Genomic DNA, 24,939 nt, shown 5'->3' with positions numbered 1-24,939 from the left:
AACATCTAATCTAAATCGACCCTTAGATGTTGAGGTGTTCCTGGTTTTTGTAAGAAGGGCAGTGAAGCTGCTTTGCTTTCTCAGGGCTGACACTCCAGAGGAGCAGGTCTTCTCCATGCCCCAAATTCACCCCTAGCAGGGTTGTGACCCTGGGACTCTTCACCCCTTTTAGATCCCCCTTGATACCAGCCCATGAGTTACAAGACACGGGCTGTTCCGGCCAAGAGCCGTGCACGTTCCTCTTGCGTCTTTCAGGCCAGAATTAATTTTGTTGCTTTCCACTTCTTCCCTGCAATAAACGGGCAGAACCTGGAGCGGTGCCCGTGGGCTTCAGCCCTGGGGTGTAAAACACTGGTGAGCCAGCCCAGACCTCTGGGAGAAGGTCAGCTCGAAGGCGTTATTTATAGTGTGTCTTTGGGAGAAATAGTCTCCCTTTGAGGTCTGACCGTGTGGGATGGAAGGAAAGATAAAGTGGGCTTTTGCTTGCTGAAAATAGAGTAAAAATCGAGCAAGAAGAGCACATGGAGTAAGAGATGGGTTGCAGCTTCTCATGGCAGTTGTAGCTTTTGCGTGCAGAAGCCCCTGAGGAGCATCTCTGTAGGTTTGGCATAGGGTTGGAGGCATGTTTAGTGTCCAGCCTGTCTCTCTGTAACATATCGATATGTGCTTTGTTGGCCCTGTGCGCTTCTCCTCAGTACCCTGTTAATTCTCTGTGCCCACGTAATGTTGTTCACTGATGCGGCACAGAGAAGACAGACGGGTGGCTGTGCTGGGATGCGGAGTATGGAAACAAAAGCTCCATAAATAGCCTCCCCCCTCCCTCTGTTCATCAGCATCTTTGATTTACATGAATATGTTTTTGTTTTAGTTCAAATAAAATTTTGCAAAAAAAAAAAAAAAAAGAAAAAAGAAAAAGCAAAAGCTGCAAACTATTAATTTAAAATAAAAGCAATGGAATATTAAGCAGTAATAAACCCATTCTCCTGGCCTTCCCCAGGACCCTACAAGAATGTGGTTAAATGTAATAAACCTCGTGTCGCAAAGAGCTGCTGACGCCTCCTGGGGAAAACCATCCTGTTTTGGAAAGCAGGTCACCGAGACGTCTTCCTTCCCGGCTCGTTCTCCTTTATAGCTGGGGAGCTTCGCACGAAAGCAGGAGCTGTGGAATGAGGCATAGGGGGTGCAGCTGGTTAAATATTAGGAAAAAAGCTTTTACAGCCAAAAAAATCCCGCCCGGTGTATAGTGTGTGAGGGAGCTCCTGAACTTCGCCAGGTTCTGCCTCCGACCGTGGTGTTAATGACCCGGAGGAGGCGGGGAGCGCGATGGGAGATAGTGGGCTTGCCTCTCGTGGAGACCTGAGCTCACAGATCAGTCTGCCCATCTCCTCGGTGGAGTGCACAGGAGGTTTTTTTCCCCTTTCATCTCGAGCGTGTGTGTTATCTGCCTCCCCAGCAGTGTGTGCTGAGAAAACCTTGAAAACCCCCAGACACGCAAACAGCTCTGGAAAATGGGGCAGGCGTTGCCGGGGGGACCTGGAGAGCCGCCGAGGAGGGCGATGGCATCACCTCTGCTCCATGGGGCAGCAATTTCCTGCACCGACCCGGGGGATAACGGCTGGGGAGAAGGGATAGAGTGGTGGGGACGTCAGGTCAGGGCTGCCAGAGCTGATGCTTCAGGCTCTGCCCGGAGCCCGCACAAATCCAAGCATTTAATTTGCAATTGTTTATGACCTAGTTCATAAACCCTTTCTCATCTGGCCTCTCTTTGCACTCCTCTGATGCTGCTGTTGCCAAAGTCCTCTTAGACAAAGTCAAGAGTTGACCCTTCGTCCCTCTCTTGTCCCTCCTGAGAATCGTTGGCATAAGCAAAATGAGACGATTTTGCAACACCCATGTCTCATAGATCCACATCTCTGCTCCGGGTCTGTCCCCTTCCCTCAGCACTGAAATCCTGGCTCATCCCTCTGGAGTGCAAGTGATTCAATCATGTTCAAAGGGTGAAAGAGGGACTCATGACTTCTCAAAATGTCAAAATAAGCTCTTTCATGGGCCATTTCCCCCTCCCTGCCTGGGAGGAGCACTCTGCAATTATCTACAAAATCCCCTCTATGATTATCCACAAGATCTCCTCTTTGTTGTTCTGTAAATCCTCTTTTCCAACTGTCAAACCATCCCAAGAAATCGGGCCAGAGCAGCTCCTGTCTCAGGTCCCGCACCCTGTCCCCACCTGGGTTGACCAGTGTCCCCTGAAGTTCCCCGAGGATGGAGGTGCCACCTCCCTCCGTGCCTCCGCCACGATGCCCACCAGAGCTGACCTGAGAGCGTTCAGGGGGAGATCCTGGTGACCTTAGGGGTGACCTAATTTCCCTTAATTTGGGAGAGCGCAGGGGACCAGCAGGATGGAGGAGAGCCCATAGACATCGTCAGCAGAAGGTGCAGTACACCCCTCGCTAAGATCTAAGCCTATATTTAGTCAGCTGAATCAAGACTAAAGCTCAAGTAGAAGTAGTATAGATGCCACCACCAGAGCCGGTCACACCGGGATCTCTTTACAAACAAGGGACTGTAAAACTCTCTGTGCCTTTGGTCTGTTTTTGGTATCATCTGCCGTAAGAGCAATATTTAAATGGAAACTGTTTGGGGCAGTTTTCCATCCTTCTGCTTTTCCACAGAGCGTAGCACGACGGGAGCTGAATCCCGAGCGGGGTCCCTGTGTGCTGGAGCAGCACTAATAATAAATAAGGGTGGTATTGACTGTTAAAGGCAAGAGGAAAATACAGAAATGTTTCTGAAGATTCACTTTAAAATGTCAACAGATGCAGCTAGGAATTACCAGGAAGCTGCTTGTGCAAGCAAAGAATAAGGACGGTATATCTGGGGAGCATACGTTGCATTTTGCATAGCACCTGTTTGTCACCAAGGGGCTCTGAGGGCCACAAATCCCCTTTGGGATTGTCCATGTCTCCTCCAACCCGCTCAGGATCGAAGGGACAGACAGAGTCCTTCTCCTGAGAAGTACAAATGAGCTTTCAAGTCCTGTTGAGTGAAAACGTGGGGTGAGTGTGAAAGCCCCGATGTGGGAGCAGAGGGACCCAGGTTTGCAGGAGAGCCATGGAGCACCCTTTGCAGAGGACCTCCCGCATGGTTAATGCCCACGCGGCTCCTGCGTTCCCAGCTGTGACATGGTCTGGCAAGATCTCCTCCCCACCAGCCTCGGCTTGCTGGAGCAGTAGCAGGAGTCAGGCGGTTCATGAGCATCTCCTAAAGGAGAGGAGCTCGCGAGGAGCCCTCAGACACCTCTGAGCTATGAAACTGCAACGAGGAGCCTCCGTTCTCCCCCGAGCAGCACCATAAGGTGCTTTCTACACAGTTATCCGTACCATTATTTTGGCTTGCGATGCTTTGGTTGTAAGAAATACAAATAACCCATCAAATGACAAGTTAGTAAAGCTAACCCAAGCCAAAAAAAAAAAAAAAAAGTCAAAATCTGTAAACTATTTGGAATAATTGGTTATTTGCTGTGTTTGCTAGTTCCAAATCAGAGCGCACATTTTACGGCTTATCCTGTTACTGTTAGTTGGAAGGGCTCTTGGTGTTGGATATCTCCTGCTGAAAACGGTCGCCAACCCACTCTGCAGCCCAGCGTTGCCCTTGGCGCGTTCCTGCCGTCTTTTTTCTCCTGGTCTTTCATGCGTGCTTGGGGGACAGCCCACGGCACTGCCACGGGTGATGGGTGAAAGCCCTCCCAGACCAGTCTGCATGGCAAGCTGGCTTTCCACCAGCCGGGGTTGCAGAGGAAAGCATCCCCAAATATAAGGCATGGGACAGAGGAGAAGTGATGGCAGCATGGTGCGTGGGTGGCTGCCTTCGGGTGAACTTGGCTAAATGAAGCCTGATTGAACAGGATGGGAAAAAAAATCCAAACAGTTTTGTCCACTTCTGAACAAAATGAATAGCACGTTGAAAAAAAAGAAAAAAGTGAAACAGCCAGAAATGGGTAATTTCTCTTTATGAACATCTGACAGTTCACACCTTGAGGGTTAAGGGAAGGACAAGCCAGGTCCTCTTGCAGGACACATGTGGTTTTTCTCCTCCTCCCTCCAGCGTTGCTTTCTGCACCGTGCTGCTCAGAGCTGCTGCAGGTCCCTGGGACAGGCTGGAGGAACCAGGGGGAAGGACCAGGTTCATTCAAGGATAACCCAAAGACAGATCCCTCTTGGGAAGAGGTTGGAGTTCAAGGACATGGGGAGGTTGTTAGCATGAAAGAGGCTTCCCCCCAGCTCCCAGGGTCTGGCGGGCGTGAGGTCCCAAGCCCAGTTTGTGACATTCCACCCCACTGTCCTGGGCAGGGCATGGCCTCCCAGCAGGAAAAATCTGATTTTTTTCCTGCCTCCCAGGCACTTCTGCAGCTGCTCCTGGTCTGTGTTTGTAGGTGATAGAGCCCCTTGGGCAGCAGAACCTGACGTGCCTCCCCGGTGTGCGGGTGGCTGGCACCTTGCTCGGGCGGTGGGTGGCTGGTGGGCTTCGCTGCAGTCGTTTCATCGCAGAACTGCCCCAGGATGCCTCCCGTGGCAGCGAGCCGCTCCGTTTCCTGCCTGGGCGTGCTGACCTCTGGAGCAATGCTAGACAGAGCAGCAGAGGGATTTAGGATGTGGTTGGAAAATCCCAAGGAGCGCAGCTGCGGTGTTTAAAGACATTTTTGTGTTCCCCAGCTGTTTGCCATGGCCTCTCCGCTGGAGTTTTCTGCGCCCGTGGGAGGACAGGGCTGGCCTGGGTTAGTTTAGTCGGGCAATGAGCTGAGCTGACCAGGCTGCCTTTGCGCTGGAGCAGATGAGGATGCTAACAGCACCCTTGTCAAGGCTGAGATGCAGGGTGTCCTCTCCTGCAAAAGCGTGGTGACAAACAGCTGGGGAGCTGCATCCGTAAATGTCCAAGCTGTTTCTAGAGGGATCTTCTATTCCCAGCTGCAGAGCTTCTCCACAGCAGGAAATCTGCCTCCCAGATGTGAGGTGCGAGTACATTTGAGACTGAGGCGGTGGCTTAGCTTCTTTAGAGGCAGTATTTATTATTGCTATAATTATCTATAGTCCCACAGGGAAGAGTGTTTAATCGCTACAAGCGCGAGAGCAAGCATAAGTATTAAGACTTCATTTGTCTCATGCCTGCTCTGCTCTCCTGGCTTTGCTGCCTGGACGTTAACCTGTCTGTGCCTCAGTTTCCCCCACCTGTAAGGTGATGATAAGGACTAAGTTTCACCAGAAGCCAGTATGTCCACTGCACGGCAACCTGCTCCAGACCCAAATGACCATTTCAACATATTATGGGACAACTGGGTTGTGCCGGACAAGCCGAGGCTCCTGCTATCCCCATCTGGGCACGGATCCGATGGGACGGGCTTGGTTTCGCAGGAAACCCTGGGTGGTGGGGAAGAAAATGCTCTGGCTCAGCCTCCCTGACACAAGTGAGGTTAAAACTGGTGCATTTTCCCCTGGGTGAAACAAAATGAGATTTAAAACATCCCAAGAGCTGCTGGGACGACACAGGTCTGCATTTTGGGGTCCAGGGGAAGGAACACTCTCAACAGCAACGTGGGTACAAGTCCTACGTGGAGATCAGCACAGCTTAAACCTCCTTCTCTGTTACCTGAAGGTGGCAAGTTCCCGGCGGGCGCTGGCTCTGCTGAGCCCAAGGCCTGATCCGGAATGGCCCTAGGGCTGCATCTGAAGAGCCTCATTGGCTTCAGAGGGATTTGCGCACTCGATTGAAGTTAAGCATGTGTCTGAGTGCTTTTGCTGTGTCCAAGCCATAATCCCAGAAACGTTTCAAGTGGGAAGTTGCAGCCCGCTGGTGAAATTCTGGGTTTAAGGGCATTTTTAAAATAATCTGAATTTCTTTATTTTTGGAACTGCTGTGCTTTTGGCCATAAGACATTCCTCTCTTCTGGAATGCCACTCTGGAAGGGGCTCTCCTGCTGCCCCTTTCCTGGATGCTCACTGGAAAACTGATTAAATGGTCCCATTCAGGCTCTTGCCTGGTGAAATGGTCCTGGATCCTCTTCCGCTGCTCCTGTGTTAAACGTTGACCTTCCCATTTTAGCAGAAAATGCCAAAGCTGGGCGCCCTGGAGCTTGAAAGGTCTTGACTTTACATCAGCACGGAATGGGAAAATGTTTGCAATCCTGCCTACGGTCCCAGGGCACGGGCGATGCAGGTGCCAGCCCACGTTAGGGTGGTCCCTGCTCTATGGGAGCGGTGGGCGCGAGGGAAGAGGGAGTGAACGGGGATGGGGAGCCAGCAAATCTTCTGATAACCATGGCAGTGGCTCACCGCATCTCAGTAAGCTTCTCCCTAAGCCAAAATTTTAGCCATCAGTCACTTGATGTGAAATTTATCCACAAGCGATGCTCACCCTGGGTCCGTGCCCCGTTGCAACTCCACGGGTTCCACCCAAAAGTTGGAGAGGGCATGCGGGGATGCTGGAGGTCCCTCAGCCATCTGCAAAGGATCCCGCCAGGGCTCAGGGCACAGACCCCGACTGTGAGGACCATCCTGCACCACGTCCGAGATCAAACACCGGAGGTGATTTTGGCTGTTGCCTGGGTGCCAAATGAAATCCCTGAATTCAGTCGCTTGCGCGGTGGAGCCATTGCTTTCCCTGGCTTTCCCATTTGCAGGCAAATGGATTAATGTCCTTGGCTATTAACATTCCAGCTGCTCCCCTTACCTTTTTTTTTTTTTCTCTTCCCCCTTTTTATTTTTTGTAACATCAGTAGAAATCAGCAAAAATATCTAACCAAATTCTTTGTCTTGGGGCTGCAGAAGATACCATGGGTAAGTCGTCAGATTAGTTTAAGTGCTTTCTTTGTAACTCAGTACCTGTGGAATGTCGTAATAAAGCCATGATGGTCAGGGTGTAGCTCTTTAAACAATAAAACAGGGGAAGTGATGAAAAGCTTTTTTTTTTTTTTAAAAAAAAAAGGGAGGCAGCAGAGGCCTCAGACTTAATTTATGTAATATTTCTATTAAAAACAATGTCTGTTCAAGACAGCAATTTAAAGCCTGCACCGTTGGCTTAAAATATAAATCCAATAAACCTCTATTATGATTCCTCCATTAGGTCAGTGTGATGGAATTTTGTGGACTTCTAAAATAAGACATCATTATTTTTCAGGAATGTTTCATGAATCACAGTCAAAGCCCCTTCATCTTTGCTTGTATGAATTTCAGAAATCGTGCTCTTATAAAATATATACATTTGCCGAAGCCGGTAGCCGGCTTTCTTCTTGGAACAGCATCCTCAGAGCTGAAATCCAGTTTGCACAGCAGATGAGGCCAATGCTCCTTGATGGCACTGTGGCTGTCACGTTGTGCGGCTGAGGTTGTCTGAGATTTGCCCGAGAAGAGAGTTACGTTCTTCCTGAGAGAGCTGCAGCACCTGAGGACCAATTTTTCTGAAGTGGAAGTAGCATCTATGCATCTATTTGTTTGGATGGGGAGGCTGGCTGGTGCCAGGACACAAACCAGAAAGAGAAAGGTCCCAGAAACCTCAAAACCTTCTGGGAAAAGCCTAAACTAGGGGCTGACTTTAAGAGCAGTCCACACGTCCTCCCTGAATTTCAGGCTGTCAGGACCGTGTTAGCACAAGAGTTAGCTCATCTCCTCTGTGGTCCTGGGAAGACCACCACCCAAACTGGCCAAAATCTGCCCCTAGCCTAAAAATGTGGCAAATTTCATCTGGTGAGCTCTACCTCATCCTCCCATGGAGAATCATCCTCTCTGCTGACACGTCTAGGTCCACGATGTTGCTGTGTTTGCAACAGCTGGATTTGGGCTGGAAGCATCCGCAAACCACCTTGAAACCAGGGAGTGAGGAGCTGCAGGTTGGGTTCACGATAGCTTCATTGCCTCTGCAGGACAGAGACCCACCAAACCCAGGCTGTGCCATGGGGTTGGTGCGCAGGGCAGAAGTTCACCTCCAGCAGTTAGGAGCGATGATGCTGTCATTGATCGTTGGGGTTTGCTCGCGGAGATGTGTAACTTTGGTATCCCTTGCCACCAGGAGGAAGAATTCATTGACTGGTGGAGCAAATTCTATGCTTCCACGGGAGAGAGGGAAAAATGTGGCTGCTATTTAGAGAAGGGCTTTGACACCTTGAAGGTAAGTGGTCTTGGCTGGTTCTGGCTCATTGGACCTGCACTCTCTATGATGTGTTTCCACAAGCTTTGTTTTTTTGGATTGTTTAGGCTTTTTTTTTCCCTTCTGGGACAAAAAAAAAAAAATCATTTTCACCTGAGAGCAGGTACTTTTGTTTTAAAAAATAACTTAAAAACTCAATTTTCTTTGTGAAATCCTTTCTGGTAACTTTGCACTTTGAAGCCTTCAAGAAATTGTCACTTTCCTAAGTGGCAGAGGAGGTGGGGAACTGCCACCTTGAGAAGTGTTTGGGAACAAGGAATGCCAGAGATTGCTTAGGGAAGAGGGAGATTTAGGTACCTCGTTACAAGAATTACCAAAATTAACACAGGAGCCCAGATAGGACTAAAATGGAGAAGACCTTGCTGGTCTTAAGGAAAACATTCCCAGCAGAAAGGTCTCTTTGGCTGATGAAAAATCCTCTGCGAGACCTTGGCTCAGTCTGCGTCTTCTGCCATGTGCTGTTGTTTATTGTAGGGTTGCAAAGGTCTGTTCTTCGTCTCTGTCCTGGTGGTGGGGGGCAACAAGGGAGACAGGTCCCAGGACTCTGTCCGGGCAGGTGGAATTTCCCCCAGGCCGAGGAGCTTGGGTCAAGTCCTGTCCCAGATCGGTGGGGACACGCTGCTGGTCCCCCTCTGTGCGGGAGCAGTCCCTGCCCTCGCCCCCCGTCTCTCCCTCCCCAGGTCTACGAGAGGGAGCTGGAGAACGTGGAGGACTTTGAGCATCTCTCCGACTTCTGCCACACCTTCAAGCTGTATCGCGGCCGGTTGCAGGACTCGAATGATGACCCCTCAGTCGTGGGGGAGTTCAAGGTGTGATGGTCTTTCTACCTGTACCTGGGAACACATTCTGTTGGGTGGAAGGTCTTGCTGCTGAGTGGGATGATGCCAACTGACTGTTTTTGGGTAGGACTTCAGGTAGAAATGGGCCATAAAAGTAGGACACTGGGCCCAGTCTGAACAAGCTGCCTGTGCAGGTCTGGCTGCTGCAGCATCATCTTCCTCTGGGGCAGTGGTGGGAGCGTGTGTGGGCACTGGTGGTCTTGCCAAGCCGGCATTCAGAGCTCTCCCTGTCCAGTGCAGAGGCGCGATGTGTCTTTTGCTCTTTTTAACCTTTAGCCTGTTTGCAAGAGAAAGCGGATTAAATTTTTATAGGTGTTTTTTTCTAAATTTCTGCTCTTACTTAGCACTCTCCTTCCCCAAACAATACCCAGAGACTGATTCCTGCCACGTCACTGGGAAGGAATCAGCTCTGGTGAATAAAACACTTGTGAATTTTTGCATTTTCTTTCTCCTCCTCCCGTCCCTCTCTCAGGAACCAGTGGCCTCATTCAGGAACCCTTAGAACTGTCCCTGCAGAGAAAGTCTCAGCCTAAACCTTTGGGGGTGCTGATTCATAGCAAGGCTCCTTTGCACCTCTTTAGTAGCGTGAGGACTCAAAGGACAGTGAAGCAGAAGAGGTAAAGGACAAACAGGCTGGAATGGCTCTGTGCAGACTTCTAACAGTTTGCATCGATGTTCAGGCAAGGGATGAACGATACAGGCAGCTTGCCATCCTTCTCCTGGCTCCATGAAGAGCCTGACAGGACATCGTCTGGTCTAGCAGATAGAAGAGGGTCAGGATCTGGGCTCTGTCCCCAGCGTTGTAGTAGTTGTAGATGCCCCATCCCTGGAAACATTCAAGGCCAGGCTGGATGGGATTCTGAGCAACCTGCTCTAGTTGAAGATGTCCCTGCTCATTGCGGTGGGGTTGGACTAGATGGCCTTTAAAGGTCCCTTCCAACCCAAACCATTCCATGATTTTTGTGATTCCATACAACCGTTGTTGCAAGCCTGCTCACACGAGACCCATCTGCACGTATGGGTGTGCAAGCGCAGCTGAACACCTCTGTCCTTCACAGGGTTCGTTCAAAATTTACCCTCTCCCGGATGACCCGCGCGTCCCAGTGCCACCTCGGCAGTTCCACCAGCTGCCGGCCAGAGGACCCCAGGAGTGTCTTGTCAGGGTCTACATCATCCGGGCCTTCGACCTCCAACCCAAGGACGCCAATGGAAAGGTATCCTGCTGGGGAAGGCTCTGGTGGACCTCAGTGTTGGCTCGTGGGGTGGGCTCTTTCAACAGGTCAGCCCTAATTGATAAAAATTTGCGTATATGGCTTAAAATTTAGAAACAACAGTGATAGTAAAAAGGAGAAAATCTACCCCTTCTTTCTGCCTTGATTGCAACATCTGGGAATCCCAGGAGCCAACTCTTCCTCCATCCTGAGAGATTTTTCAGTAGGGCTAGTTAAAATAGCTAAATGAGGTTTGGGTTGTTTTTTTTTTTTTTTTTTACCTTGGTGCCAAAGGAAACAAAATCATGTCTTTCACATGACTGGTTTTTGCAAAGCTTTGGCAGTCTGGAAGAAAAATTCAGTGCAAAAAGAAAATTGTGTTGGTTCAAAAAGAAAATGTTCATTTTGTTTCACTTTGCAGAAAAACTCAGAGAAAAATCCTTCTTAACTCTCTTTGTTCCACTGGAAAATAGGGAAAAAGTTAAAAGCAGCACAGGAAATATTTTAATATTAACAACCAACCCCCCCCCCCCCCCCCCGCTTTTTAATCTGCCCAGTTTTTGAAAATGGACTTGGAATGAAAGTTTTCAATTTCTTAGAAATCTCCCATAAGAGAAACGAGTAGAAAAAATCTCCCAAAAAGAAGGAGTAGAAAAAAAGCTTTTTTTACCCTGAAAACCGAAACTGATCCAAGTTTGACCCACAGTCTTTCCCACTATCCTGGGACGTCTTCTAAAGCTTGTCACAGTCAAGGGGAGACCAAAGGAGAGCCCTGGATGCCCCGTTTGTCCTCACACTGCAGACCTTCCCCGAGCATTGCTTTTCCATCCTTCGCTTCTTTAAAAAACCTACAAGTCAAGGAAAAGTGATGAGGAACTTGGCCTGGGTGTTTTTTCCAGGGAGCATAACTGGCCAATATCTTTCCTATTTGTGGTTTTTTTTCTTTTAATTTTATGTGAGCTGAGTAAGATGGTGGGACCCTCTAGGTACTGGACTCAAGCTGGGTGACATCTTTTAGGTGAAGTTGTTTTTTTTTTTATTTCCTCCCCTGGCCAAAATGCTGACTTGAGTTAATTTAACCACTTTTCAAATTTATGCTGGTTTCCCAGAATAGTTTTAGTTGTGAAAGAGAAGCTTAAAATCTTGCTAAAAATGTAAAAATATCTGATACAATTTTTAGATGCACAATGAGGCTTTATGTTAAAGTATGCTCACTTTTTTTTTTTTTTAAATTTATTGCAGCATCTTGGAAATAAATGGTTTTGAACCACATTTTTTGAAACAAAATGTTTTTCCTTTGACATTTTAGTCCCCTACATTTGTAAGGTTATTTCTGAGTAGACCTCAAACTTAAAAAATGATGACTTCAATGGAACCCCAAAATAGGTGACTCAGATGAGAACAGGAACATCCTGAGGAATTCAGAGCAAGCCCAATCCATTGAAGAAGCCATAAGTAGTTTTTTCATGCTCTTTTATTGCTTTTCCATCCCATGGACCTCAGAAAGGCTTGGACTCTTGTCCCACACTGCTAACTGGTCCTTTGGTCATCCTCAAAAAGGAACTGCAGTGCAGGTAGCTCTTGCTGATGGCCACAGATTTGTAGTACGGAATTAATGGTCAGACTGTCCTATCCTTGAAAATACGTGTTTGTCAAGGGTGGTGGAAGATCCTGCTTGCTGGGACAAGGGGAGGCAGAGTTATTCCTTCGCCATCAATATTGCTGTGCAATGACTCTTTCCTGCATTGATTTTCATGACCATCTTCAGTGTGATCCCTATGTGAAGATTTCGGTGGGAAAGAAATCCATAAATGACCAAGAAAATTACCTCCCCTGTACGCTGGAGCCTGTCTTTGGAAAGTAAGTTTTGATTCAGTTTGGAGTCCATGTGATTTTTTTATGTTATATTGAGGGAATAGGGCTGGGCCAGCCAGAGCTTCCCATTCCAACCTACATTCAAGGTCAGGCCGGACGGGGCTCTGAGCAGCCTGATCTAGTTGAAGATGTCCCTGCTCATGCAGGAGGGTTGGACTAGATGACCTTTAAAGGTCCCTTCCAACCCAAACCATTCTGTGATTCCATTGGCATGGTCTCACCTCATGTCCAGCCTTGCTGAAGTGAGTCTGGCCTTGGCTCGACCGCTGTCCTACCCACCATGGCTCGTGTTCATCTTCTCCCTGGGACTTTTGAGCTGTGGAGCATGGACTGGGTCTGCTCTGTCATCAACGGAGATGTCAGGAGGGTTGTTTAGACTTTAGATTCCCTCGTTGAGACATCTGCCTCATCCCAGCAATGGCAGAGAGAGTCTGGGGAAACTGCTCCTCATTTAGGCACTTTGGTTAAAAGTCTGAAGAAAAGACACGATGAATGGAGGACTGTTTGATTAGGCTGTGGCAGGGGACACCTCAAAATCAGACACCCTGAAAATTATCTATGAACATGGTATGGGCTGGTTGAGTTGTGTGCCTTGCAGTAGGGCTGTAAACTTCCGATAAAAGGCAAAAGATAATATTGTTTTCAGAAAAAAAAAGTATTCATCGCAGCCAGAAAGCACCATGGGGACCATGCAAAGTGGAGAGAGGTAAAGGAAAACCCGGTGCTCAGCCTCCACGTGCCAATAGGACTTTGGTTGCCCAGAAAAGCTGGGATTAGATGTAGTGGGTTATGCTTCAGCACAAACACGGGTCAAGCCCTGCTCCATGTGACGTCCCTCGCCAGCTCAGGATGTCAATGCCATGACACCTTCCCAACAAAGCAAGACAGAGAGGGAGATGATACACCATCTGCAAGGATGGAGGAAAAGGGAGAGGGATGGCGAGGGTGATACTGGTGAGACCGTGGAGGACAGCGTGCATTAGACAAGGCGTTTCCTCCTCTTCTGCCAAATTGAGACGGCAGCTCTGCCTTTCCTACCGTGAATGCAGAGTGGTTGCTCCCCATCTAGCGTGAGGTCTGGTCTCTGGTGGGCCGGGACCTACTGCCCTGACGCAGAGCCCACAGCCGGACCCCGGTGGCAGAGCAAGCCCTCCTTCGCCAAGCCTGGCTCCCGGCCAGAGGCCGTCTAGACAGCGTGCTGCACCTCCCACCCGCTCTTTAAAGCAAGATGTAAAACCGAGGTCCTGGCTGCTGGCGGCTGTTAAACCTCCTGTTTCACGAGCTTTTCCCTGCGCGGCTGGCCGCCGTCCAGCTTTAGCTAATTACTTTCTGCTGACCCCAGTTCCTCCTGCACTCTTAATTGGTGGCATAATCACTCACTTCCCCTCCTTAAAAGCTGCTGCAGGGTGGGTGCTGGCGGTGGGAACGGGCATCCTGTTTCTCCCCAGCATTGCCTGCCTGTCAGCAGCAGGTGGAGGGGTCCCTGGTAGCACTGGGTCAGACCTGGACCATCCTGCTCACCCAAGCATGCCACCTTCCACACAGCCAACATCCACCAGCACCAGCCCTGTCTGGATCAGGGTGGTGTTGTGTTGTGTTTTGGTGGGCTCTTGGTGCTTCGTCTCTTGCTGTCCTTTATTTGGAGAGGGAGAGGAAGGTTTGCTCTTGCTTCATGTCTGTAGGATGGCAGAAGAGACAGCACAGAAGAAGGGTGCTCAGGACTGGGCAGAGAGGACAAGGAGGCTTTGGGGGGTCAGTCTCATGCTGACCACAGGCTTGGCCCAGGCAGGCTCCTGTTTTGGACGTTTGCTCTCTGGGCTCAAAGAGCAGATGGTTTTTCCAAAGCTGTCATTTCTCCCCCTTTCTCACTCCACGGCAGTGATGATTCCTGACTCTTGCCTGCTGCTCTTTTCCCTGGATATTGCAGTGACCACCGTCATGTCCAATTAGCAGATGGAGAAACTACACAGGGGCAAAGTTTGCTCGAGGTTAATTCAACCAGGCAAAAAAACCCAAAACCCCAAGGCACGGGTGCTTAGTTGCATATCCACGAGCTCAGCCAGTGCAACACAGGAGCAACAGTACCAGACCAACGTGGCAAAGATGTGCAGCGGGTGTACTGTCCTCCCTGGCACTGGTGGACATGGGGATGGTGTGTGGGTCCGTTTCCCGTGGGGCACTCAGCAGCATGAACCTCCATCTCATGGGCATTTCTTGGCTCCTGTTGCACAGGATGTTCGAGCTGAGCTGCACTCTGCCCCTGGAGAAGGACTTGAAGATCACGCTCTATGACTATGACCTCCTGTCGAAGGATGAGAAGATTGGGGAGACAGTCATAGACCTGGAGAACCGGTTCCTGTCGAAATATGGGGCGCGCTGTGGCCTCCCCCAAACCTACTGCATGTAGGTACCTCTGCGGGTGCAGGCAGTGGGTCCCTGTAGCTGCCGGGGCTGCGTGGTGCCGAGCTGGCCACAGGGACCAGGGTGATGCCTCAGCCCATGGGTCTGCTGGCCCAGGGATGTCCCGGGGGACCTGACCAGTGCTGTACTTCACCGCAGAGATTTGTATAGAGAGGATGTTTGAGGAACTTACCTGAGCCCTGGCTCTCCTCCAGAGGCGTGAAATGCTTCAACTATCAGAAATCTCCCTGGGGACACCCTGTTACGTCCCTGATGCCTCTTGGGCACACCGTGGTGAGGACACCCCCCATGCACAGGGCCAGCTGAAGGGTGACATGGTGGGTCTGGGGGGGCCATCGGGGCATCCCAGCCCTGCAAGCTGGGGCTGAGTGGGCTGTGGGACATGCAGCCCTGTTCACCAGTGAACAGAGACTCAGAGCGAGCTGCACCTTCCTCAGACCAGCCCTCTGTGGTGTAACGCTGCTGCGACCTCCTTGTTGAGGCTGGAAAATGTTGTATCACTTGTTGAGCTGCTGTTTTCCCTCCTGTTTGATTTCAGCTCCGGACCCAACCAGTGGCGAGACCAACTCCGTCCTTCCCAGCTGCTTCACCTCTTCTCCCTGCAGCACAACTACAAGGCTCCCACCTACAAGTCCGACCGGATCATCTTCAGGGAGCAAGAGTACATCCTCTCTGAACTGGGTAAGGTAACAGGGCTGCTTCGGGGTTGCACATAGCTTTCCTTTATCCAGAGCAAGGGGTGGAGCTGGAGGTCATGAACATATGGGGGTTATCATGGAGGCCAGGACTGGGTGATGGGCACGTCCCCATCCTCCTCACCTTGCTGTCCAGGTTGGCTCTGCACCAACCCCGGGGCTGAACCCAGACCTGCAATCCAGCCACGTTAACTTTGGCCTCGAGTGACTGCCCTTTGCTGCTTGCAGCGAACCAAACACATGCGGTCTGGGCGCAGCAAAGTCCATCGCAGCCAGAGAGGCTCCAGCCTGATCTTCCAACTGCTGCTTGGGCTGGAGGAGCAGTTGTGCCTCTCTGCGTTTTGGGGCTGGAGTCACTAGAGGGAGACAATATCATACACACAGTGCCCAGCACATCTCACCACGGCGCGCGCCTCGGGGGACGAGGTATGCTCCAGCTGGAAGTGCAAAATCAGCCTCTGCCAGCAAGGAGAAAATACCAGCGAGCGTTGGGGGAGGCATTTTCTTGTTTGCACAAAAACCCACCCACACCGACACCTGCAATATCCTGGGCATCAACTCCTGCCTGTCTGACTGGCATCCTTGGGGGCAGAAGTTTGCCTTTTAGAGAAAACTCTGCTTTAAAGCATGTTTTGGCCCAGGGAGGAGGTGAAACCCCACTGTACGGCCCAGGAGCTGCAGTCTGACTTTGTTGAGGCCACTACAGCCTTGCAGAGCCATCAAGGAGGACCTGGCCTGCAGAAGCACAAGAGGGCAGAGCCCAGGGCTGATCCCTCTCCCTGCTCTTGGGAATCAAGGCACAAATTCACGGTTCTGCTCTGAGGAGGAGTGGGGAAGCAACAGCTCCTCTGCAGCCTCTCGTTATGCGAAAGGTTTTCAGCAAGGGCTGGAAAGGTGTTAAACCAAGCGGGGTCTTCCCCCCTCTCCCAGCCCCTGCCTTTCACCTTCCTCTGCTTTAATGGCAATCAGTTCAAAAAACAGAACAAAGTCTGATGCTTGACCTCAAGGAGATCTGGAAACCAGCTGTGTTCGCGGAGCAATGTCAGATCTGAACCTGGCGGTATAAAGTGAAGCTATTAAACACGAGAGCATGGGTTTTACAAGCACTGCACCCGGACCATTATTCCATAACCCCCACATTTGTTGTTTTCTGAGAGGGGCTTTTTCTTTTTCCTGTGCGCGCACACACACACACACACGGGCACGCACACGCACGCCAGGTTTCCACTGCTTGGGAAATAGCCCATATGTCTGAAGTTAACCGCTTCAAGATATTGCCAAGAAAGGAGCTGGGATATATCACCTGAAAGTTGCAGAGCTGTAATAATATTTATGGAGCGCGTTTCATTTCAAAAGTCCTCGAAGGTGCATGGCCTTGAAACGCTGTGGCATCTCGGGGTGATGTCCTCCACCAGCCCCAGCGTGGCATGCGGGGATGGGGAGGCAGGAGCAGGCTCAGCCGAGACCAAGCCGGCCATCCTCCACCCCTGGATGTAACAAGGGATCCCGAGTGCTGGAGCAGAGAAGTCAAAAAAGTCCTTTATTCATAGGTCTTGTCCGATCTATTTGCGGAGGGACGAGGGTCTGGTGTGGGTTGAGGAGGTGGAGATGGTTTCAGGTCTGCTCACGGACGGCTCGGTGTTTGCTGTGGCTGTTTCAATGCCCGTTTGGATGAAAGACCACAAACAGCCCCGTGGGAGCAGTGAGGACCGGAGCAGCTGTGCTGGTGGTGTCTGCATGGCCATCCTTCTCCTGTCCTCTCTGTCTTTCACCCCGGACCCAGCAGAGAAGCAGCAGGACCCTGTCAGGAGCTCATTCCCACTGCACTCCTCTCTGCCCAACTGAAGATTCTGGATGGATTTAAGCAATATCCATCACACGAGTGCTTGCAAACCGCACCAGAGCAGACCCTTTCCTCTGCTCTCCCTGGAGAGCTTTGATCACACGTTAGATAAACCTCTGCTGGGGTGGGAACGGCAGCAGAGCAGCAGCACGGACTGTCCTTTCCATGTGCTTCAGCTCGGTCCTTGCAAAGTTTCACATGCTGTGATCCCAGGGGGGACCTGCACGAGACCCCCCCACAGGTCCCCGTCCCATCGCGCGGTGGTTTGCCCGCACGTCGCACTGGGGGCGAGTTGCCCTGTGCCCCGGGGGGTTTGTGATGACGGCGGATTTGTAAGCAGGGGCTGTGCTCCCCCCCTGCTCGCTCCCGGCTGCGGTGAAGCTGGTGGGCTCATGCTCGCTCCCACGGGGGGAATCAGAATCCGTCCCTGCGCAGCCACGGCCGTGGCATAACGCTGCTCTTTGCTCTGTGGCAGAGGATGGCAAACCCCTCAACCCCCACCTGGGGCCGGCGGAGGAGCGTCTCGCCCTGTACGCGTTGCGGAAGCAAGGGCTGGTGCCGGAGCACGTGGAGACGAGACCTCTTTACAGCCCTCTCCAGCCAGAAATCGAGCAGGTGGGTGATGCCTCGTGTCCAGGACAAGACCAAGAGCATCATCTCCTGTTGATCCAAGGCTTACCAGGAGGCTGGCTCGCTGCGGAGCCGTGCTGGGATACCTGCCCCAGGAGATGGGCTGTTCCCAGGGGGGGTCAGCTTATGGGGCTGGAGCTCAGCTCGGTGGATGACTTGCTCAGGGTGCTTGGGGAGATTGAGTCCAGCCTCCTGTGTTCATTTTCATCACCATTTGCTCACAACTTTTTTTTTTTTTTTTTTTTTTTGTGTGTGTGTAAAAGCCATTTCTGATCTGAAAGTCTTAATGCAGAATTCTTCTACAATGGTAATGACGCTGCAGGCTCCTTTGGCAATGCAGCCGTGTGATTTCTGCAGCATGAACCCTCCCTTGGAGGTGTAAAGTGTTTGTTAGTACTGTTGCAGACTGGATGTTTTTAAGCCAAATGAAAACTAAATGGGCTTCCACCCAAACCCAATCAAAATCCAGGAATCTGTATTTAGCCTACCCCCTTGTCTTTGATTAACATGTATGTGTAGTTTATGCATTTGGATCAAAAAAATGCTGCTTCCCCAAGAACAAAATGATTAATTATCATCTGTCATACATGTTCCAGCTGCATCGCAAAGGCAGTTTCAAGAGACTGGCTCTGCAGCTGGTGTAAATGTGCACAGCCACCAATCTGCACTGCTTCAGCCCTTTCCCTGCTGCGGTTCGTTTTTAACCAGACCACCTCTCCAGGGGTGGGAGAGGAGAGTCGCCGGCAGAAGTAAATGCACTGGCAATTACTTTAACATCTTTTTGTGTGAATTCACCCAGTGAAAATGACGATTGGAGGCAGGAGACGGCTGCTATCGGGTGACCAGTGGGTCTGTGCTGTTCTTATAGGTGTCGTGGTCTTGTTGGACCAGCCATGGAGATTAGGAAGGATGCTTCCTTCATGTCCATGTTGCATATGGGAGAGCAATCAGGGTCTGCCCTGCACTGGTGCTTCTAACCACGAGCATCCGCAGGGGTGATGCTGGGTCCAGGGCGATGCTGTGTGACTCCGCGCACGTTGCATGCAGGGCAGTTCCCAAAAGCATGGCTCTGAACCGCTGTGAAGCCACAGGACAGGCTGGCTCTGTGGGGCCGTTTGTAGTGAGCTAAAAGTCAGGTTGGGCTTTTAAAGTTTTCTGCTGAAATGGAAGGTTTTCTTGCCAAAAAGCAAGCAAACCACAAACCCCTCTGTGATGGGCTGATTGTCAAAGGATGGCTTTTTTTTCTTTTTTTTTTTTGCTTTCAACCCTTGAGACTGCACAATAAAATATTTTATTGGCACCCATTGGTGTTTTACAGTAAAAGAGACCACCTAAAAACCACCCTCCCTGAGATTTCAGCTGCATTTCTGCTACTCTCTCCCTGGAAGGATTTTGTGAAAGTGGAATTAGATTCCCCTCTCCTCATCCTACCCTCCACTCCCATGATCAGAAACCCATAAACCAGCCGTCCAGCTTGTGACAACTGGTGACACCGCACAAAAAAGTGAGCTGCTTGCTTCTCCAATACCTCCCACAGACCTAGTCTTTAGTCTGTCCCTATGTAAGGATAGCCAGCCGTGGAGAGGAAAGCTGGAGTTCACCTTCAGTTTATCCAGACCAATCACTTATATATTACGAGCCATTAACATACACCCAGCTATCACTAAAATAATTTTAATATAATACTTAATGGCTTCAGGTTGTGCCAGGGGAGGTTTAGATTGGGTATCAGGGAAAATTTCTTCTCCGAAAGGGTTGTGAATCCCTGGAACAGGCTGCCCAGGGAAGTGGTGGAGTCCCCATCCCTGGGGGGATTTAAAAGACGTGTGGATGTGGTGCTCAGGCACATGGTTTAGTGGTGGCCTTGGCAGCATGAGGTTCATGGTTGGACTTGATGATCTTAAGGGTCTTTTCCAACCGAAACAATTCTGTGATTCTGTGACACTTTTCCATTACGGAAAACTTAGTTTTCAACTAAGGAACACTGGAGACCTTGATATTTTCTCTCTCCACTACTAGGTCTTACTGAGAAGGTGAAGGTAACCCAGTTAGGATGCTCACCAGGCTTCATGCATCTTTCTTTCCATACAGGGAAAGCTACAGATGTGGGTGGACTTGTTTCCAAAATCTCTGGGTCAGCCTGGCCCCCCGTTCAACATCACGCCACGCAAAGCCAAGAGGTAACTTGTGTTTCGTTTCTTACTCAGTGTGGTGCTGGTTCCAGCACCTTCTCTTTGTAAGGGGAGAGGAGGGGGCTTAGAGATGTCAGATGGGGAGGGATTCACCCGCCTAGCAGAGAAACATCTATGTGGGCTCATCTTCAGAGAAAGATGACTCACGTCTTAGCTCCTTCAGCTAAATAGCTGAGTGGCACAACCAGGCTGTCTAGGTGGGCTCTGGACCAAGATTTCCACCCTCCCAAGTTGCTTTTGTTCCTGGGGCTGTCCAGGTTCTTCTTGCGCTGCATCATCTGGAACACCAAGGACGTCATCCTCGATGACCTCAGCATCACTGGGGAGAAGATGAGTGACATCTACGTCAAAGGGTAAGCCACCCTGCCTTCTGCGTCCTCTGGGTGCTGTAGCCCGAAGGTGCAAGAGCAGCAGTGCAGGAGTTAACATGACCCTTGCATCAACATTGCTGTGGTAGACACGAACCCCCGCTGGGTTGAAGGGGCCATTCACACCTCTCCAGCTACGGATCCAGCTTCTTGGCAGACAAGTCCCTGCTAGGCTCATAACTGCTTCATGACGTCAAGTTTTTCTTTGCATCTCTCGGATGCTCATGTCACAATATTTACATTTAGAGAGATGAGATGTGGGGAAGCAGCCTAGCCATCGGAGAGAGGGGCACGTAGCCTGCATTTCCACTGCCGGCTCCTGCCCAGCTCCTCTCCCGGCACAGCCGTGGGCTTGTTCCATACACATAGGTTGGCTTGTTTGCATAGCTGCTTTTTTTGGAATTCCCTTTTTTCCTTGAAACACACAAAAATGTGGCAACCAGCAATAACTCCTCTGGCACATTCCCTTCTCTGCCTGAGTCCATTTATGTTTTATCTTGTGTAAAATGGTGCAATCCCAGCCAAGGGACTTACTTATTTTGTGCGTTCTTTGGATTTATGGACAGGAAGAGGTAGGATTTTGAAACAGACTGTAAATCCCTTTTTTACAATCCCAATTTTCCTCCTGTAAATCCAGAATGCGCGCTGCTTACCTGGTATTCACATCAAGTGCATTGTTATCAGCTCCAGCTAAGCTGCTCTGTGCACTTCGGGGCTCTGAAATAGTAGTGCTCGCAGGGTGTTACCGGCAAAGCGAGAGCATCCAGCGCTTGCTGATATCCCTCGCCTGGCTTTTAGCATCCCCAATGACCGAGCAAATCTCGCAGTGCTGTAAATGAGTTAAAAACGTTGCTCAACTTCCTCATCTTCCTCCCCAAATGGCTGCATCACTAGCAGCTCTGGATAAGGCCTGAATAATCCTACTGGGAGGGGAGGCAATGGTCCTTCTTGTGCTTAAGCATCTGCCCTGCAGACAGGGGATCCTGTGGGCAAAGTGACCTTCACCACCATGGTGTGGTGCTGCTTAGGTGGGGACCGTTCCTTTAGGGTGAGCTCAATGGATAAGGAGCTTTTACCTGTGGCTTACCTTCTTCTAGATTGGATATTAGGAAAAATTTGTTCACCCAAAGGGTTGTCAGTCCCTGGAATAGGCTGCCCAGGGAAGTGGTAGAGTCCCCATCCCTGGAGGGATTTAACAGATGTGGAGATGTGGTGCTCAGGGACGTGGGTTAGTGGTGGGCTGGGCAGTGCTGGGGTAACGGTTGGACTTGGGGATCTTAAAGGTCTTTTCCAACCTAAATGATTCTGTGATTCTGTGATTCAGAAGATCTCACAGTGCTTCTCTGAGGAGGCTTTTGCCAGTTTATTTTACCCACTAGGCAAGGCCAGGGATGGAATCTCAGTCTCTTGGACGTTATCTTCTATATAATATGTAAATTATTGTTGAGTCAGTTAGGCAGGTAAATGACATGGGAGCTTTTCTATTATGCCTGAGGCAGTTGCCATTTATTTTATTTAATTTAATCAGTTATTTATTGATAGTCTTACAATAGCATGAAGAGATCTCATCCAAGTTTAGGTTGTGCAAGGCTGAGTGCAGAGAGACCTTCCCTTCCTAAAGATTTGTAGACAACAGAGTGGTAGTGTAAGGAAATCATATTCATTAGGAACTGAAGATGGTTTTTTGGGTTAACAATCCTCTCTGTCACTGTCATAGACAGGGGATATATTTTTTTATTGCTTTCATAATGAGATTTCCAATTAAAAAATGTTTTACTTCACCAAGAGGACGGACCAGCATTGAACCCAGGTCTCATGGGAGGTGGGAGGTTTGCAAGTTTTTCAAGGTATTTCAAGGTAAAACCAGTACTGCTTTGAGCCAACCGGACTAGAAATTTCCAGGGTCCCGTTCCAACCAGCCACCACTACTAAGATTTATATGACATTATATGGCATCTCTAAAACTCATATGCATCCCCTTTTGGGTTCCCAAGTAGAAGGATGGCCTGGGTCCTCCAGGATCTTACACTCGTGCTGAGCAAAGAGGGAGGTGTGTGAGTTTTGAGAACAAAGTCACCTCTTAAATTTCAGAACCTAACGTTGCCTTTGGATATTGCAGATACGTTAAGTCACATGGATTCAAAAAATACTGGATGAACTAATGGGCTAAAAATCCATCCAGTCCTGTTAAGTACACAAATATTATCTACAGTTCAGGAAATCTCTGACCCGTAAATTGTTGGAGGCTGGAGAGGTGCATGAGGAGGGTGTCAGGGTGTATTTGCCCCAGTCCCGTACTCTTCCCTGGATGTCTGCTGTTGGCCCCGGTCAGAGGCAGGATACTGGGCAAGATGGGCCTTCGGCTGGTCACCACGGCCGTTCCTACATCATGTTTTTAATTCTGGAGCACTGTGACTTGAATGCTTTTGATTTCTGGCATCTCTCTCCTGCAGTGGGGAAGAGCGCAGCAAATTCTGCAAGGAAAAAAAACAAACCACGTGCCAAAGAGGCATCCGAATCGAACCATTTCTTTATGCTTTTTTTTTTGCCTGCAAGGAGAGGGCGCTCACACTGCATCCTCCGAGGGTCCCTGCCAAGCTTTGAAGCTCTGGGTGAACAGACAGGCTTGCCATTCGCATCCTATCAGATCAAATAAAATACTCCAACCACAATTTAAGTATTAGCGTAGCCTCATCACACAATTCCCACTGCCACCAAGCCCTCGCTGGCCATGTAGCACATGTGCATGTGATGTGTACCGTAGGATGAACTTGAGTAGACCTCCCTTCCCTGTCTCCCACGACACATTTGGGGTAGGTCATGTGCTCCTCTCAAGCACTGGAGAAGAGGGAATCATTTGTATAGCTGGGCAAAACCCCTTATTTTCAATTTAAGTGGAAAACAATCAAACGAGATAATTGTTTTCTTTAGAGATTCTCTCTGAATCTTCTGGTTTTCCTCCAGAAGGGCTCTAAATACACAAATGGATGTGTTTTATTGTTTTGTTTTGTTTTGTTGATTGCTGAAGACTGAAAAATCTTGGACAGGGAAAGAAGGCAGAATGAAAACCTGACAGTTGCAAAACTCACAGCTGGAAAAAAATAGTTGTTATGGAAAGTTTTCAGTTTGCCCCTGGGCTTGCTGTGGAATGACCACAGCAAGTTCTTTTAGACCAGGAAGGGAACTGCTGCGAGGACCCGTCTGTAAGGGGAACGGCTGGGGACCACCCTGGCCACATCAGGGTCTGGGCACTCTGGGATTTTCCTGGGGAAAAACTTCTTGGACATTTAGCACTTTCAAATAATAGTCTTCAAGAAATTGACATAGAATAGAGGGAAAAAAAATGGCCCTTTGGTCCTTTAGCATGGTTGCCTCATCGACAGGACTGGCTTTAGGGGCTAACTAACTACAAGGTCAGTTTGTTGGGGTGGCTGCAGAGGGGAAAGGAGGTCTCACCAAGGCGGGTTAGAAGCTGATGTGTGCTTATGGATGGGTAAGTGACAACTTCGAGCCAGAGCTTAAGGCGATGTTAACTCTTTAAAACATCCATAAAAAAAGGGGAGGAAGGAGAAGAGATTTCAGAGCTTCTCAGGCTGCAACCACCAGCACTGCTTCATCTCCCAACACTGCAGGGACTGTTGCATTCCCTCTCAAGTCTCCTACGGGGTCCAGGTTACCCCTACAGATAGCAGCCCAAGGCATCCGCAGGGGTGAGGACATTTCATTACCTGCTCCCGGCCTCTGTGACATGGAGTGAACTCCAAAATCCTTGGTACATTTCTAATTTTTCATGCAACACGTTTGCATTTTGCAGCTGGCTGGTTGGCCATGAGGAGAATAAGCAAAAGACGGATGTGCACTACAGGTCTCTGGGAGGAGAGGGCAACTTCAACTGGAGATTCATCTTCCCCTTTGACTATCTCCCTGCTGAGCAAATGTGTTACATCGCAAAGAAGGTGAGTGTCGTTTCTACCTTCTCATAGTAACTCTGGGGTGAAATGTGCTGCATGATCTTAGACCTGCACAACTGCAGCACAGATGGAGCTCTGCAAGGCTCGGCCTTACCGTTGCGTTATTTGAAACACAAAGTTGCGGACAGGTGGGGAAATTGGTTTAAAAATCCATGTTTTGAATACAACATTTTTTGGGGTCAGAATTAGAGGTGGCTTTGTATAAAGAGTCTGGAGTGACTGACCCCCCCAAGAAGGACTCCTCAGGGCTGGGGGCAGCTGAATATTGGTGCAGCGGTGTCAAAGTGCTCTCCAGGTTGCATGGGACTTCCAAGATGCCTGCCCAACAACAGGGTTACTCCAAAGATGGAGATGGCATTTCCATGGGGATGGTTTCCAGCATAGCGTAATGGGCATCGTGCTGCACGATAACTTCACAGAAGGGCTGAAGAGGGGTGAAAGGAAGGAGCTGCCTGCAAGTGCCTGAAGGTTAAGCAGGAGGGACACATAGGGGAACATGAGTTGGGATGTACCGGTGATGCAGAAATGGGAAGAAAAGCTTTGGTTTGGGATTCAGGGTGAAGATGCCTTTGGTCTAATAAGAGAGCTGTATACTCGGCTGGGAAGTTAAAAGTGTGATGTGATTTTGGCCCCCTCATTCCTGCATCTGCAGTAGGCTATTGCTTCTGGTGTCCCTTAGATGTGTTAGTGCAATGTGA

At 49.8% G+C, this 24,939-nt stretch overlaps 1 protein-coding gene across 4 annotated transcripts in view; it reads left to right on the top strand.

Annotated features, from left to right (window-relative positions):
* Positions 1-24,939, top strand: part of DYSF (dysferlin) — a 106,913-nt gene that overhangs the window by 59,680 nt on the left and 22,294 nt on the right. For all 4 annotated transcript variants that reach the window (XM_075752867.1, XM_075752868.1, XM_075752870.1 and 1 more), the window contains 10 exons: positions 8,059-8,157; positions 8,877-9,005; positions 10,094-10,249; positions 12,015-12,106; positions 14,354-14,524; positions 15,081-15,223; positions 17,556-17,695; positions 19,802-19,890; positions 20,160-20,255; positions 24,085-24,226. In XM_075752867.1, coding sequence (XP_075608982.1) covers positions 8,059-8,157; positions 8,877-9,005; positions 10,094-10,249; positions 12,015-12,106; positions 14,354-14,524; positions 15,081-15,223; positions 17,556-17,695; positions 19,802-19,890; positions 20,160-20,255; positions 24,085-24,226 — 1,257 coding nt within the window. The remainder of the gene's footprint in view (positions 1-8,058; positions 8,158-8,876; positions 9,006-10,093; positions 10,250-12,014; positions 12,107-14,353; positions 14,525-15,080; positions 15,224-17,555; positions 17,696-19,801; positions 19,891-20,159; positions 20,256-24,084; positions 24,227-24,939) is intronic.

Source organism: Balearica regulorum, chromosome 4 (genome assembly GCF_011004875.1).
Source record: "Balearica regulorum gibbericeps isolate bBalReg1 chromosome 4, bBalReg1.pri, whole genome shotgun sequence".
NCBI lineage: Eukaryota > Metazoa > Chordata > Aves > Gruiformes > Gruidae > Balearica > Balearica regulorum.
The sequence above is the reverse complement of the archived record's forward strand: the minus strand, read 5'-3'. Positions and strand labels throughout refer to the sequence as shown.